This window comes from Vombatus ursinus, unplaced genomic scaffold (assembly GCF_900497805.2).
Source record: "Vombatus ursinus unplaced genomic scaffold, bare-nosed wombat genome assembly UNPS02006874.1, whole genome shotgun sequence".
In the NCBI taxonomy this organism is placed as follows: domain Eukaryota; kingdom Metazoa; phylum Chordata; class Mammalia; order Diprotodontia; family Vombatidae; genus Vombatus; species Vombatus ursinus.
In genome coordinates, this window is record NW_020946652.1 from 5,693,585 (window position 1) to 5,709,357 (window position 15,773).

General features: G+C 48.0%; 1 protein-coding gene across 2 annotated transcripts in view; it reads right to left on the reverse strand.

Moving 5' to 3' along the window:
* ATP13A4 (ATPase 13A4) overlaps positions 1–15,773 on the reverse strand; it is an 84,935-nt gene that overhangs the window by 59,558 nt on the left and 9,604 nt on the right. For both annotated transcript variants that reach the window (XM_027848858.1, XM_027848857.1), the window contains exon 2: positions 7,030–7,203. In XM_027848858.1, coding sequence (XP_027704659.1) covers positions 7,030–7,203 — 174 coding nt within the window. The remainder of the gene's footprint in view (positions 1–7,029; positions 7,204–15,773) is intronic.

Below are 15,773 nucleotides of genomic sequence, written 5' to 3' on the forward strand. Positions count from 1 at the left end.
ACAGGAGGTTTTGAGTTCAAGCCTGGCAACTGACCAGCATCGGTTTTCAAAGGACTAGCTTGGTGAGGAGAGGACAGGCTCATCCCTGGTAATCCAGCCACCAGGTGAGGAGGTTCTTGATGTATTTCCTCAGTGGGACGAAGAAAATAGCATGGCGCTCTGTCCTGGGTGACCCCTCCAGTTTCTAATCCACCGCTGCATACCTACAGCAGAAAGGGGACAGCGGTCCACAAACATTAACTGCAGGTTACCTACATGTGGCATCGTTACCCAGAGACCACCTGGTGGCCGTATCACTGCCACAATTCTGTTTAAGGAATCCGTTGCATCAATCCTGATATCTTCCCTATAAATGAAACCAGGCAGTACAAGGAATGCAGCCAAATGGAGAAGTACCTCATCGGCTCTTCTTGGAAAGAATTTTGAAGGGATTAGCAGAGACAGTTTAGGGTCCATGCAAAGTCAGTAAGAAACATCACTGCCTGGGTTCTGGGCCATCATTCCTCACGGAAGTCAGGGTGAGTGGAAGCAAGAGACCAGCTCAGGTGCCAGCTTGGTTTGACAGGAGATAAGGGGGTGGATTCACCAAAGCATCAAACGTTAGTGAACCACAACCTTGGTGTAAGTCAGCCGTGAGACAGAAAAGCCAGAAGGACCGAGGCGATCATAGAGACAGGCATCGTTTCCAGGACTGAGGAGGCGAGAACCATTGTGGTCTGCCCTAGGCAGGCTACACTTGCAGGTGTGGTAAAGGAAGGACATCCCCACGCTGGAATGCTTCCAGAAAGCAGCCAGGATGGCGAAGACACATCAGCACAGGAGAAGTATTTGGAGGAGCTACAAGCATTTAATCCTGAGCAGAGAAGGGGGTGGGGGAGCAAGTGGCAGCCACAGGAAAATGTTGGAAGAAGGGATGTCCAGCAGAGGAGGGATCCGACTCATTTTGTTTGACCCCAGAGAGAAGAGCCAGGAACAGAAGGGGTAAAAGTTAAGAAGAGAACAGTGGTGGGGAGGGGGAGGGGAGGAACAACTTCCTAATAATGACAGCTATCCAAAAGTGGAAGAGGCCGCCTCAGGAGGAAACGCCATGGATGCCCATGGTGGGACGACGGAGTCAGGAAGATCTGAGTTCAAATCTGGCCTCAGACAGTTACTCAGATAGCTACATGACTTGGGGTGAGTCCCTTAGCCTCCACCTGCCTCAATTTCTCAATCTGTAAAATGAGGATAACAATTGCACCCACCTCCCAGCGCTGCTGTGAGGATCCCATGAGCTAATATTTGTAAAGCACCCAGCACAGTGCCTACCCCATAGCAGGCAGTACATAAATTTGTCAAGTATGTTAGAGAAGAGGATTCCTTTGGGATATAGGTTGGATCAGATGACTGGCTGCAGTAAGCCTGGGAGAGTCACTTAATCTCTTCATTTGCAAACTGGAGATGATAATAGCACCTACCTGACCCCTGGTTGGGAGGATCACATGAGATAATAGCAGATGTGCTTTGCAAACCCTAAAATGCTATTGAAGGAGCAGCTAGATAGTGCAGTGAATAGAGCACTGGCCCTGAGGTCAGGAGGACCTGAGTTCAAATCCGGCCTCAGACCAAGCACTTGACATTTACTAGCTGTATGACCCTGGGCAGGTCACTTAACCCCAATTGCCTTCGAAAAAATGCTGTTGAAATGTTATTATTATTGTTGTTTCCACCATTAAGATCTCTTTCAACTGTGTAATTCCATCATTTTTTGATTCTAATAAGAACTTCCAAATTAAAGCATCATGTTCTGTAATATTTGGATTTCAATGCAAAGGTGGGCTTGGGGAAAAGACAGCAAAAAAAAAATCAAAAGACCTTGCAAACAGGGATCCTCTCCCCTTAAGTCTGCTCTTCTCAAGTTAAATCCCCCCAAACTTTTCCATCAATTTTCATATAGCAATGCTAAGAATGATGGTGATGATGATAATAGCGTTTCTAAGGTGCTTAATACTTTGCAAAGCACTTAACAAATATTATCTCATATGGTCCTTGTAACAACCGTAGGAGGTGAGTGCTATGATTATCCCCATTTTACAGATAAGGAAACTAAGGCAGGCAGTGGTTACATGACTTGCCCAGGGTCACATGCCTGTTAAGTGGCTGTGGCTGAATTTGAACTCAGATCTTCCTGACTCAAGTCCAGCATTCTATTCACTGTACCACCTACCTGCCTTTGTAGTTTTATTTTTTTTGACATTTGCCATGAACTTTATTACCTGAAATCAAATAATGAGTAATGTGTGTTGACTCAGTAAATAACATAAAACCATTAGGTATTAAGAATAATGAAATTTCAGCCTTGCAGCATGATAAACTTTGTCCTAAAGCTGTCATTCTCCTCTCTCCCCATCTCCAAATGCCCAACTCAAACTGGCACCACAGGGATACTCCACTTCATCTCCTCTGCTTAGTTTTTTTTTTCCATTTTTTTTTTTGTTTTCAACATTCACTTTCATGAGATTTTGAGTTCCAAATTTTCACCCCATCTCACCCCTCCCCCCACCCTAAGATGGCATGCATTCTGAATACCCCTTCCCCTAGTCTGCCTTCCCTTCTATCTCTTTGCCCCTTCTCTTATCCCCTTCCCCTTCTATTTTCTTGTACGGCAGGATAGATTTCTGTACCCCATTTCCTGTATTTCTTATTTCCCAGTTGCATGTGAAAACATTTTTTTAAATACATGTTTTTAAAACTTTGGGTTCCAAATTTTCTCCCTTTCTCCCTCCTCACCCACCCTCATTGATAAGGCAAGCAACTAAATGTAGGTTATATATGTGCATTCATGCAAAACACTTCTATAGAAGACATACTGTGAAAAAACTAACTCTATTTCCCTTAATCCTATCCCAGCCCCCTAATTTATTCTATTCTTTCTTTTGACCCTGTCCCTCCTCAGAAATATTTGCTTCTGATTACCCCCTTTCCCAATCTGCCCTCCTCTCTATCATCCCCCTACTCTCTTGTCCCCTTCCCCCCTATTTCCCTATAGGGTAAGACAGATTTCCATACCCAATTGAGTGTGTGTGTTTCCCTCCTTAAGTCAAATCCTATGAGAATAAGATTCACTCATTTCCTCTCACCTTCCCCCATTTCCCCTCCACTGTAGGAGTCTTTTCTTGTCTGTTTTTTTTTTTTTTGTGAGGTAATTTACCCTGTTCTACCTTTCCCTTTCTCCTTCTCCTAGTATAATCCTCTCTCACCCCTTAATTTATTCTCCAGATATGATCCCTTCATCTTCAACTCACCCTGTGCCCTCTATCTATCTATCTATCTATCTATCTATCTATCTATCTATCTATATACATACATATAATTTTTTCCCTCTAACTACCCTAACACTGACAAAGGTCTCATGAGTTACAGATATCATCTTTCCATGCAGGAATGTAAACAGTTCAATCTTAATAAGTCTCTTATGATTTCTCTTTCCTGTTTACCTCTTCATGTTCCACTTGAGTCTTGTATTAGAAAATCAAATTTTCTATTCAGCTCTGGTCTTTTCATCAAGAATGCTTGAAAGTCCTCTATGTCACTGAATTACCATTTTTTCCCCTGAAGGATTACACTCAGTTTTGCTGGGTAGGTGATTCTTGGCTGTAATCCTATCTCCTTTGCCCTCTGGAATATTATATTCCATGCCCTGCGGTCCCTTAATGTAGAAGCAGCTAAATCTTGTGTTATCCTGATTGTGTTTCCACAATACTTGAATTATTTCTTTCTGGCTGCTTGTAATATTTTCTCCTTGACCTGGGAACTCTGGAATTTGGCTACAATATTTCTAGGAGTTTTCCTTTGGGGATCTCTTTCAGGAGGTGATCAGTGGATTATTTCAATTTCTGTTTTGCCTGCTGGTTCTAAAATATCAGTGCAGTTTTCCTTGATAATTTCTTGAAAGATGATGTCTAGCCTCCTTTTTTGATCATGGCTTTCAGATAGTCCAATAATTTTCACATTATCTCTCCTGGATCTATTTTCCAGGTCAGTTGTTTTTCCAATGAGATATTTCACATTGTCTTCTAATTTTTCATTCTTTTGGATTTGTTTTACAGTGTCTTGATTTCTCATAAAGTCACTAGCTTCCAACTGCTCTATTCTAATTTTTAAGGAAGTATTTTCTTCAGTGATCTTTTGGACTTCCTTTTCCATTTGGCCAGTTTTGCTTTTTAGGGCATTCTTCTCCTCATTGCGATACACCATTCTGATCAACCATCCAGGCTGTCTTTGGCTGGAAGTTTGTTTCACTCCGTCTTTTTGTGAGTTCTGCTGCTTTAGAATTTGTTTAGAGCCATTTTTTAACAGGTATTTGGAGGGGTTTGGGGGAGAGCTCAAGCAAATCACTGCTTTCCCTCCGCCATCTTGGCTCCTCCCCCCCTCTCCTGCCTTTGTATTTTATGAACCTAAGGGCCTGTACTGTCTTACTTGTTCTCCATACAATCTCAAGTTTGCCAGCAGCCTCCTCTATTCTTGTTCTAGGAACCAAGCGTAGCCCTCCTGGTGTGGTCTGCTTCCCCATTCCTCAGGACTATGCATGAGTTTTCTTGGCTCCCCTATTACATTTTTGGCTTATATTGGATAATAAAAGCGAGCTAAAGCAAACTTTAGAAATGGGTGTTGGGAGAGCTAAGGCTCGGAATTTGGTCAAAGGAGACTAGAGACCAGCTGGCCAGAAATAGATGAGGGGTACAGGAAACAGCCTGGCAGAGAGGCAGGGCAGAGCAGTGGTGAGGACCTTCCAATCAGCCCACAGGAATTGGAGATGGCTCTCTCGTCTGCTTGGCAGGGCGACCAAGGAGACCTTCTAAGCTCTCCTTAATAGCAATCGTCCCTTTCAGAAGGTGGAGGAATCACAAAGTGGCAGTTCTGTTCTGGATCTAATTCATAGGTGGGAAGGAAATCATGTAAACTCTGGGGAGAAGGACCACTGTCTCCTTCCTGGGGCTTGGGATAGAGACAGAGAGGAAGTCTGGGCTAAGACTGACACCCACCCTGGCCTCTGGGAGAGAAGATTTTGAAGGGTTTGCAGCGGAGGTTGTTTGTTAGTAACAGTAGCTAGCAATTATCATCTTTGGATCCTCACAACGACTCTGGGACGTAGATGCTATTTTGATCCCTATTTTACAGATAGAGAAAACTGAAGCAGACGGTGGTAAAGTGACCTGGTCGGGTCACACAACTAGGAAGGATCTGAACAGGATTTGACCTTAGATACCTTCCCGACATCAGGTCCAGACCTCTCTCCACCACAGTGCCCAGCTGCCTCTTTGCTTTTTTCATCTTCTGAAACTCAATGTGAAACCAGATAAATGTTTTCAAATGTAGCAAATATGAGAGATTACAAAGGAAACCAATTACACTGAAATAAAGATGCAGTTTTTCCCCCAACCAAATTCAAGGATGCCCTGAAATCTACCTACAGCACCTCAGGGGGTTCCATGGAATCCAGTTTAAGAACCCCTCACTTAAAGGAAGTGTCCACAGGTCCCAAGTACTAAAATTTCTAGAAAGGAAGACCACCCAAGAAGGATGCGAAATTCTCAGGAACAAAATTCTGAAAAGAAAAAAGGAAAAATTCCAGGGGCCCTGGAGCCTCAGCCAGACCCTCCCCCACACTCATCCCTCTCTCTTGGGTGCTCTTGTCCTCCTCCCCCGAGGTCCAGCTGGAGCGACCAGCTGCCAGCCCCTCTCCCATCTTCCCCTTCCCTTCTGAGCACCAGGAAGGATGGCAATGAAGCCAGGGTCACCTGAAGAAGTTGCTTCTGGCAGCCTGGGCCGCACAGGAACAAGCACTGTTTTTCCTCCTCGTCAGAATTTTTTCTGGTGAGGAGGAAAACCCTCACCTGAAAAAACCCTCAGGTTCACCTCCTTTTCCAAAGACTTTATGAGTATCAAAGGTTTGACAGGCTCTGTCCTGATTCACTCAGGACCCCAGCACCCTCCTCCCATTGACTAGAAGCAGCAAGGCTGGCCTAGGGGGGTATGTTTCCATGGCAATGGATGCCTCTTTCCTTGTGGGTGCCCTTGAGCTGAGCCCTGATACTGGCCATGTTAGTCAGGATTTGTGGCAGTGGGGACTGGGATGCCTCCGTGTCTTGGGGAGGGCTTCTGGGCCCTCCATCCTGCATGACCTACCCATGGGCTTCTGAGGACTGAAGTCTTTCATGGACCAGTGTGGGTAGAGTAGCAGCTGAGAGATACTGGCCCATCAAAGTAGAAGCTTCAGTATATGTGCCTATGCATCCTCAGGAAGGCCAGGAACAGAGACAGAGTGTACAATTAGGGCAAGCCAAGGAATGAGAATAGCCCCCAGAGAGGGGTGTCAATCCTAGAGATGTCAGTCCCAGGAGGAATCAGGGCACAAGCTTTTGCTGCTGGGGATGATGGTGCATGCCCTATGGATGGTCCTTGGGCACAAGCCCCACACCCTTTGGCCAGGGCCTTTCTGGGCTCAGGCTCAGATGAAGGGGATGGGGAAGCGAAGGCACAAAAGCCAGGGATGGCAGGATGAGGACAGGGGATGGCCAGTCCACAGTGACCGGAACAAAGAAGCCACTGAGACTGGAGAGTCTGGAGCAAAGGGGGACGGGGAGACTCCAGGTTGAACAGTCACTGTGGAAGGATCATGTCTCCTTCAAGCGGCTGCCATGCTCCCTGCCCCTCACCAGCCCTCCTGACAAGGGTTTTAAGGCTCAGGATCAAGTGAAGGCAGGATGGATCCTGCTCAGAAGGATGAGGCCTCCATGTTCGAGAGAAAGAGGATGAGATTGGAAGACTCAGGACCTGGGTCCGAGCCCTACCTCTGCCGCTAAATCCCTGCTCCACCTTTGTGAGAGGTCAATGTTCACAGTCTGAACCTGTCCCGCTCCTCTCACCTGCATCCTCATTGAGACCTTTGACTGGCAGCCACCTGACTCTAAATATGAACAGCATGTCTCGTGAAAAATGCATCCCCTTACAGCGTCCAGGAACAAGGACAGTCCCGGAGGCACCTACCGTGGTCCTGAGGAGGATGACGTCGGCTTCTCTCAACGTACACGGGACACAGTTGGCCCACACGTTCCAGGCCGGTCGCCAGTAAAACACCAAGGGCAGGATCCCACAGGAAAACACATAGCCAGCGATGCAGAGGGTCTTCCGGCAGCCTTCAGTCTGATAACCAAATATCTCCTGAAATACAACCAAAAAGGTCCCCAAATTCAAGCTCAAACCATCATCTTAGTAATCCGTGGGAAGCAGAAAAATAACAGCTCACCTTTCTGCAGCACATTATCCCATTTGAGACTCACAAGCAACCTGGGAGGTAGCTGGCATTATTATCCCCATTTTGCAGATGAGGACACTGAGGCTGAGAGAAAATAAATGACTTTAAGGTCCCTTTATAAAACCATTTTAGCCATTGGGAAACTTCTAAGTGAATTGAGGAGAGTGGACTAGCACATGGAATTAAGAAATAGCATTGATCACATCTCTGTGCCTCTGTTTCCTCATCTGTAAAATAAGGAGAATGGCCCCCGATCTTGGACTCGATAACTCATTAGAACACACATGAATCTGCCTGGCTTCTCTCACCCTCTGGAAGCTTTCCAAAGTGAGTTCTATGCCCTTTGGATGAATGCCAGTGACCCATACCCAAAGCCCTTATTTCTCCTCCTAGGGGCGGTCACCTCCTGAGCCAGTGGGGTCAGTTGGCAGCCCGGGCTCCTCCAGCAGCCATCCCCCTCACTGGCTCATGGCCACAGGGGCTTTTTGGGCTCCTGGCTCCTCCCAGGTCAGGTCCGAGTTGTGCCCCTGCATTTGCCAAGTTACTTCTGGTCCTGGTGCCCATTGGATATGGCTGAGACTCCTTGTCCTCGTTCTCAAGTTCTCCCCCATTCTCATTCAGTCCCATTCCCCTGAGAGCGGCTCCTTTGCCCAGTTCTGTGTTTTCCTCAGTCTCAGCTAGTGTGCCTCCACAGCTTCCCAGGCTCTCTCCTCCCTCCCGATCATCTCTAGCTTTTTTCTTTTTAAAAATAACTCCTCAAAGCTGCCTTGTGTCGAGACTTACAGAGCACGGCATCAGTGGGCCTCCCGCCCTTCTGCAGCAGCTCTCACCCGACAGGACCGAGCAGGCTCTGTGACCGAGGCTGTGGCCAATGGGGCCTCCCTCACCCACCTCTGGGGCAGGGCACTGCTATCCCCCATGCCCTGAAGGTCCTCTCTTCACCTGCGTTCTGGCTTCCATCTAGACGTAGCTTTCCCTGCTCCCCACCTCATCCCCACTGCTCCTGCCTTCCCCTGGAGGCTGTCTTCCATTGACACTATGTGTCTAGATGTAGCTTATACACATGGAGTTATTGGGACATTGTCTCCCTCCTTCCTTCCCTCTCTCCCTCCATTCATCAGAATGGGATCTTTGAGAGGAAAGACCTTTCTTTGTAGCCCCAGTACTTGGCAAGCTATAGGCACTTAATAAATTCGTGCTGATTGACTGACTAATGGGTTGTAAATGGGCTGACAGACTGACGGACTGGGCTGGCCCACTAAGGTCAGGCTCAAACCTGCCATCTTGGCAGGACCTGTCCAAACTTCAGCTGTGCTGGGAGGGTCTCTGTGAGCCCGAGATCAACTCAGCTACATGACAAATGCAAGGAGGGTTAGAGCAGACGTACAGAGCAAAAATAATACAAGAGTCATACACATTCAGCCAGCCAATGGATCGTCCTCCTCCCGAGCCCCTCTGCCATCCTATGGAGATGACCTGGGAAGCACAGCGAAGAGAGTGCTAGGCTTGGAGTCAAGAGGACCTGAGTTCAGATGTGGTCTTAGACTCCTAAGCTAGCTGTGTGATGCCAGGCAAGTCACTTAACCTTTGTCTGCCCCAGTTTCTTCATCTGCCAAATGAGGGTGGTAACAGCCTCTGCCTCCCAGGCCGTTATAAAGATAAAATGAGATATTTGTAAAGCCCTTGGCACGATGCCTGCTACATATAGGTACTTTAAAATGTTTATTTCTTTCCTTCTTTGTCCACAAGGTCAATACCAGAGGAGCTCCAGCTAGGGCTGCCGTGTCAAGCTGGGAAGACTTCAGACTGGGCATCTGCCGCCAGGGATCCTGCCTGGCACATTCAGAAAGGTCCATCCGAGAAGGATGGGCATCCCAGAAATGGTGAACAAGCACTGAAAACATCTCCTGAGGAGAAGGGGTTGTGAGCTGGGTGAGTGGGGGGATGTACCTCACCATTGACATGCTGGATGTTTCCAGGGTTTTTCAAAAACATGACACTGCCCAAGTTACCTAGACCCATCCTGCATGCCCTAGAGCAAACATTTGGGACATCTCTGAAAGGGCTTCTCTCCCTTCTGGAGCTGCCCCCTTTGCTCACTGTATTCTTCTCCTTTACTGGAATCCTGGGTGGATGCCAGGGATGCTGGTGGGCAGCAGTGTCTGGGAGGCCAACTCTGGGGCAGGAAGCAGAAATGGGAGTGTGTACCTGCAGGGCAATGAGAGCATGGGGGGATCCTCAAAGTTTGTTAAATTATTTGTGTTGAGGGGCAGCTAGGTGATGCAGTGGATAGAACACTGGCTTTGGATTCAGGAGGATCTCAGTTGAAATCCGACCTCAGATACGTAACACTTACTAGCTGTGTGACCCTGGGCAAGTCACTTAACCCCATTGCCTAGCCCAAAAAAAATTATTTGTGTTGAATTAAATAGAATTGAATCCCAGGGACCCTCACAGACTTTAGGGAATGAAAAGAAATGTATCCAAGGTGTCCCCAAAAAGTCTTGATGCAGTTTTAAGCTTTAATAGCTCAACTAATAACAATAATAACCACCTAGCTGCCTCTAAGTGAAACTACTCTTCCTGCTTTTTATCTCTTAGAAAAAGGATGGCAAAACCACATGACTCGGAGTGGACTAGGCCCCCACTTAACCCCTAAAGGGATTGTGGACCAAGAGTGGTTCACATACCCCAAGACCCTCATTGGAATAAGCCACCTCTCATTATAATATTCATTCTCTCCTTACTTGTTAACCAACCAGAGTTGATTTCCACCCTCAGGTGCACCTCCTTTTCCAAAGACTTTATAAATATCAAAGATTTGACAGGCTCTGTCTCTGTTCACCAAGGAGAATGATGAGCCCTCTTGAACAGAGCCAGAGACTGTCAAACCTTGCCCACTTTCTAGATGTACTTAATAAAATTAATCATAATTTACTCCAAAACTCTGTCTCAGAAATTTGCAATCATCACACATCAAAAGGTGGAGGAGCCAACAAAAGCATAGGTCAATTCTGGACCTGATCCTAAACAAGGCAGAACAGATCACAGATCACACAGTCAAAAGGTATTTCTTAAGCACCTACTATGTGCTAGGACTGTGCCAAGGGCTAGGGATGCATAGAAAAGCAAAAACACAGCCCCCACTCCTCGAGGCGCTCAAGGTCCAGCGGGGCATCACTGGAATGGAAGTGATGGGACCATGTGGGGGGCTTCCACCTAAGACTTTCTCGCAGAGAAGAGGAAAGTCAATAATACATTAGCTCTTAGCCTTCCTGATAAGAAGACTTGATTTGGGGAAAGAAAATGTCAAATGGCTCAGAAAAAGCCTAAGTAGGATTTAAGGGCTTCAAATCCTACAGGAAATGGGGGATTGGAGGAGTAGGAAGCTCTCATCAGGGAAATTCTGAAGAGATGGAGAGAAACAAGTGTTTGAGGAAGAAAGGGAGGGTTGTCTCCAGGCGCCAACAGGATGCCCAGCGGCTTCTCAGATGGCTTTAGTTTCCTAAAAGACACATGCCGAAACAAAGCCAGGGGGAGGAGGATGGTTATAAGGATGAGGACCACTGTGGGGGAGGATGACAACCAAGGATGGACAGATAGGTCTCGTCCTCTCTTTCATTGTCTCTGTCTTCTCTGCCAAGGAGCGATATCTTTGGGTTGGACAGGAGACAAACAAAATGGATGGTAAGGCGTTGATGCCCGAGACAAGGAGGGAGCTGCTAAGACAGAAAACCCAGCTACCTTGGCAGGTCAAAGTCACCCATCTCAGGTGAAGCAAATCCCCAGATTGGAATTGGCCTGAAGAATTGGCCGATGGATTTCCCCTGCCAGGGCTATCTGAAAGATTGCAGAGAATGGAGTTGGTGCCCAACGACTAGGGAAGAGATAAAAATAGCACACACACACACAGGCAAATATACATGCGCACACCCATGCATGTGCACACACACATGCACACACACACACAGAGGCAAATATACATGCGCACACCCATGCGTGTGCACACACCCATGCATGTGCACACACACATGCACACACACACAGAGGCAAATATACATGCGCACACCCATGCGTGTGCACACACCCATGAATGTGCACACACACATGCACACACAAACACACAGAATTTTAAGGTTTGAAAAGAGGTTCCCATTTGTCATTTCCTTTGATCCTCACACCAACCCTTGAGGCAGATGCTGTTATCCCCATTTTTAGGTGAGGAAACTGAGGCAGAGTGCAGTTATAGGACACAACTTGTAAGTGTCTAAAGCAAGATTCAGACTCAGGTCTTCCTGACACCACGTCCCAGGCTCTCTCCACTGTTCCACCCAGTTTACAAGAGATAATATACCCATTTTCTATTTTTTAGGCACTTGGGGTTAAGTGACTTGCCCAGGGTTACATAGCTACTAGGTGTCAAGTGTTTGATCTGAGGTCATATTTGAACTCAGGTCCTCCTGACTTCAGGGCCGGTGCTCTATCCACTGCACCACCTAGCTGCCCCTAATGTACCCATTTTCAAAAAAAGGGAAGAAAATAGAGTCTGGCTTCCAGTCCTGACTCTGACAGTAAAGAACTATGTGACCCTGAGCAGGTCCCTTAATTTCTCTGAGCCTCAATTTCCCCCCTTTAAAATGGGGTTAATAACAGCACTGATCTATTTGGTTCCTGTGAGAGCCAAATTGAAGAAGTTACCTCCTAAAGGGCTTTGAACACCTTAAAACACCCTAGAAATGGGAGTGAGTGGAAGGGTGCATTCCAGCAATGAGTAGCAAGGGCACCCAAATGAGTGTGGGCCCCTGACCAGATTACATTCTGCTCTTCCTGGTGCTTAGCAGGGCCCAGGCACATAGCAGACACATAACAGCCACCAAAGCGATCTTCCTGAAGCATAGATCTCACGCCACCCTAACTCCATAAACTTCAGAGGCTCCTATTGCCCAGGAATCAAACTCCCCCCGCTGGAATTTAAAGCTCTTCCCCAACCCCACTTTCCATTTTCCCAGGCACTCTACGGGGCAGCCATATTGACCCTTTGTCCCCGTGTGACATACCATCATTCGCTCTCCCATCTGGAGACTGGGCTTTGATGCCTTTCCTCACTCCCCATCCAGGCATTCCTGTCTCCCTTTCAGGCCCAGCTCAACTGACATCTCCTGCCTAAGGTCGGCTTCTCAAACGGGCTCTTTAGGTTCGGGTTGAACCCTGAGACTCTTTAAAAATACCCAAGTGCATCGCACCAAGGCTTCCCTTCCAGAGGGAAAGGACCAGGCAGCTGGCATCTCCACCAGCCTGCCTGTGGGGATTACAGGTCCACGCCATGTCCCTGGAGATAGCGGTCTGCAGGAGGCAGCTCCGGCCAGGATGGTGTTTCCTTGATGTGCCAATGATCTGGGGTATTTATAGGGCCGAAACTCCCACCACGCTAGGCCAGTCAAGCTGTAGAAATGCAACCAGTCACACAGGTCTGGACCCGCCATCAGTGTGGTGTGATAACTCTTGCCTTCTGGATACCGAGCCATCGCCAGGCTGGCTCTGGCGTGTTAGAGCCAGGATGCATCAGCCTCCCAGCTCACAGACACCATGTTTTGACAGGTGCCTGGCACTGCCTTAATTGCCAATCATAAGACACCCCTCCTTGGCCGATGACTAGACAGATTGGATGCCCTGATAAAGTCTCGCTTCCTTTAACTGGCTTTCACTGGGTTGAAACCAAAAAGTAAGTCAGACAACAAGCAGGGACGACTCCACCCGGGAGACAATTAGGTGTGAATGGGAGACAGTGGTTTCTGTAGCCGACGTCCTGGTCCCCAGGCTTGACAAAGCAGAATGATAAAGCTCACTTAATCTAAGTCTCGCACACAGCCCTGGACAGAACATCTGACCAGGCCATGCAGAGAGCTTGCAAAAGACAACAGCAGAATCGCCATAGGCCAATGCCACCATGCCAGGCCCTGCTCTCCATGGCAGAAATGCCCAAGTCCAAGGTCTGAGGCAACGTGAGTCCCATTGGCAGGAAGAAGCCTGGCACCGATGCAGAGCACCAAAGGGCAGTAGCTTGCTTGCCAGTTCCCTCAGCTCCGTGCCCCCTACTCACTCCTCCTCTCTTGGGTCACTGGGAAATGTGGTGAGACTTCACCTAGAGTGCCTCCAGGGGTGGGGGAGTGGGCACTAGAGTGCAGAGCGGCTTAGAAAAGGACAAGGAGAAGCTCAGGGCTGTGCTCCAGGCTTCGGGGGGTGGGGAGCCCGAAGGAGAGAAGCTTGGAATTCAGAATTGGACTTGGTAGCTCTGGGCAGGCCCCCTGAGCACAGGACCAACAAAGGTCAGCAAGGCTGCAGGGGGCTGCTGGCTCACATCCTTTCCCCTCTTGTCCTTGGCACCAAGCAAGAGACCTTGCACTAGAATTCAAGAACAGCTCCCAAATAAGAGACAGCTCCTTCTCGCCCTCCTTCCTTCCTGCCTGCCTTCCCTCCTGCTTCCTTTCCTCCTCCTTTCTTTTCCTTTTTTCTTCCTTCCTTCCTCCCTTTCCTCCTTCCCTCCTTTTCTTCTTTCCTCCCTTCCTTCCCACCTCCTTTCCTCCCTCTCTTTCTCTCTTCCTTACTCCTTTCTTATCTATTTTTCTTCCTTTCTTCCTTCTCTCCCTCCCTTTTCTCCCCTCTTATTTCCTTTCTTCCTTCTTTCTTATCTTCCCCTCCTTCTCTTTCCTCTATTCTTTCTTCCCTTCTTCCTTCCTTCCACCTTCCTTCCTTTTTATTTATCTTCTTTCCTTCTCATCTGCTTCCTTCTTATCCTTCCCCCTTCCCTTTCCTCTATCCTTCCTTCTTTTCTTTCTTCCTTCCTTTCATTTGTTATGATTTTATCAAGTGCCTGCTCGAGGCTGATGACCCTGGCAGACTCACTTTCTGCTCCTCAGGAGCTCATCACCTACTTGGCGAGAGGAGAGTGGCAGAAATGAAATGGACCCACAGAAGCTAAGGAAGAGCCCCAGGCTGAGTGGAATCCCATAGATTCTAAGCAGGAAGGGGGTTTGAAGAAGGAGGGTCAGGGATCGGGCTGGGCGGAGAGAGTCGGAAACCTTTCTGGAGCAGTGGCCAGGCCCTGAACGGGTGGGCGAAAGGCAGGGGCAGAATTCTAACTAGAAATTCCGTTTACTCAGCTACAACCAGCAGCACCGGCAGCTCCCTGCAGAGCAGAGGGTCTGATCATGGCGAGAGGCCGGCACCCATGGCACAGTCCCATCGTGTGCACAGCTGCACCGGGAGGGAGGCGTTCCATCCCCCACCAGATGTGGCCAGGGCTCGGGGAGATGAGGGCCCTTGGGATGGGCATCATAGGTACTGGACCCTGGCGAGTAGCAGCCCGGGGCCAGGCATGGGAAAGAGGTCACACTGCATGGTACAGAAAGGGCAGTTTATTTAGTCTGCCCTGGAGGCAATAGGGAGCCAATGAACCTTTTTGAAGAAGGGAGTGACGTGGTCAGACCCGGGCTTTAATAATCTCACTTGGCAGGGATGAGGAAGATGGAGGGGAAAGGGGAGGGAGTTAAGGCAAGTAGATCAATCAGGAGGCTATGACAATAGGCAGGCCCATATCAACCCCTGGGAATGCCTTTGTTATCCCGCCTGATAATCATTCTGGGGCTGGGTCGTGCTGGCGGGTGAAGCAGTGGACAAAGCAGAAGGCCCAATGAAGAGGCCTGATGAGAGGGAGGCACCCAAGGGGGGGGATCATGAGAAGGAAGGTTGGACAGATGGGCACGTGCCTCCAAGCTCCCAGAATACAGCAGAGAGAGGCAAGAGTGTATATGTGTGTGGGTGTGGATGGGTGGGTGTGGGGGTGGGTGTGGGGGTGTGTGTTTGTGTGTATGTATGAGAGAGAGAGAGAGAGAGTTTGGGTGTGTGTGACTGTGTGTAACTGTATGAGACTGTACATCTATGTGAGTGTGTGAGTGTGTATATGGGTCTATATAAGTGTGTGTGAGATTGTGTGTCTATATGAGTGAATGTGTGTGACTGTGTGTGTGCATATGTGTCTGTATGAGTATGTGTGTGAATGAGTGTGTATGTGATTGTATGTGTGAGTGTGTGTGAATGAGTATATGTGTGATTGTGTATGTGTCTATACGAATGGGTGTGAATGTGCGTCTGTGTCTATATAAGTGTGTGACTGTGTGGTTGTATGTGTGAGTGTGTGCGAGAGTATATGTGTGACTTTGCACATGAGTGTGTGTGTGGATGAGTGTGTATGTGATTGTGTGTGTGAGTGTGTGTGAATGAGTATATGTGTGATTGTGTATGTGTCTATACGAATGTGTGTGAATGCGTGTCTGTGTCTATATAAGTGTGTGACTGTGTGGTTGTATGTGTGAGTGTGTGCGAGAGTATATGTGTGACTTTGCACATTCATATAGACACATACACAATCACACATATACTCATTCATACACACTCACACACACAATCACATACACAC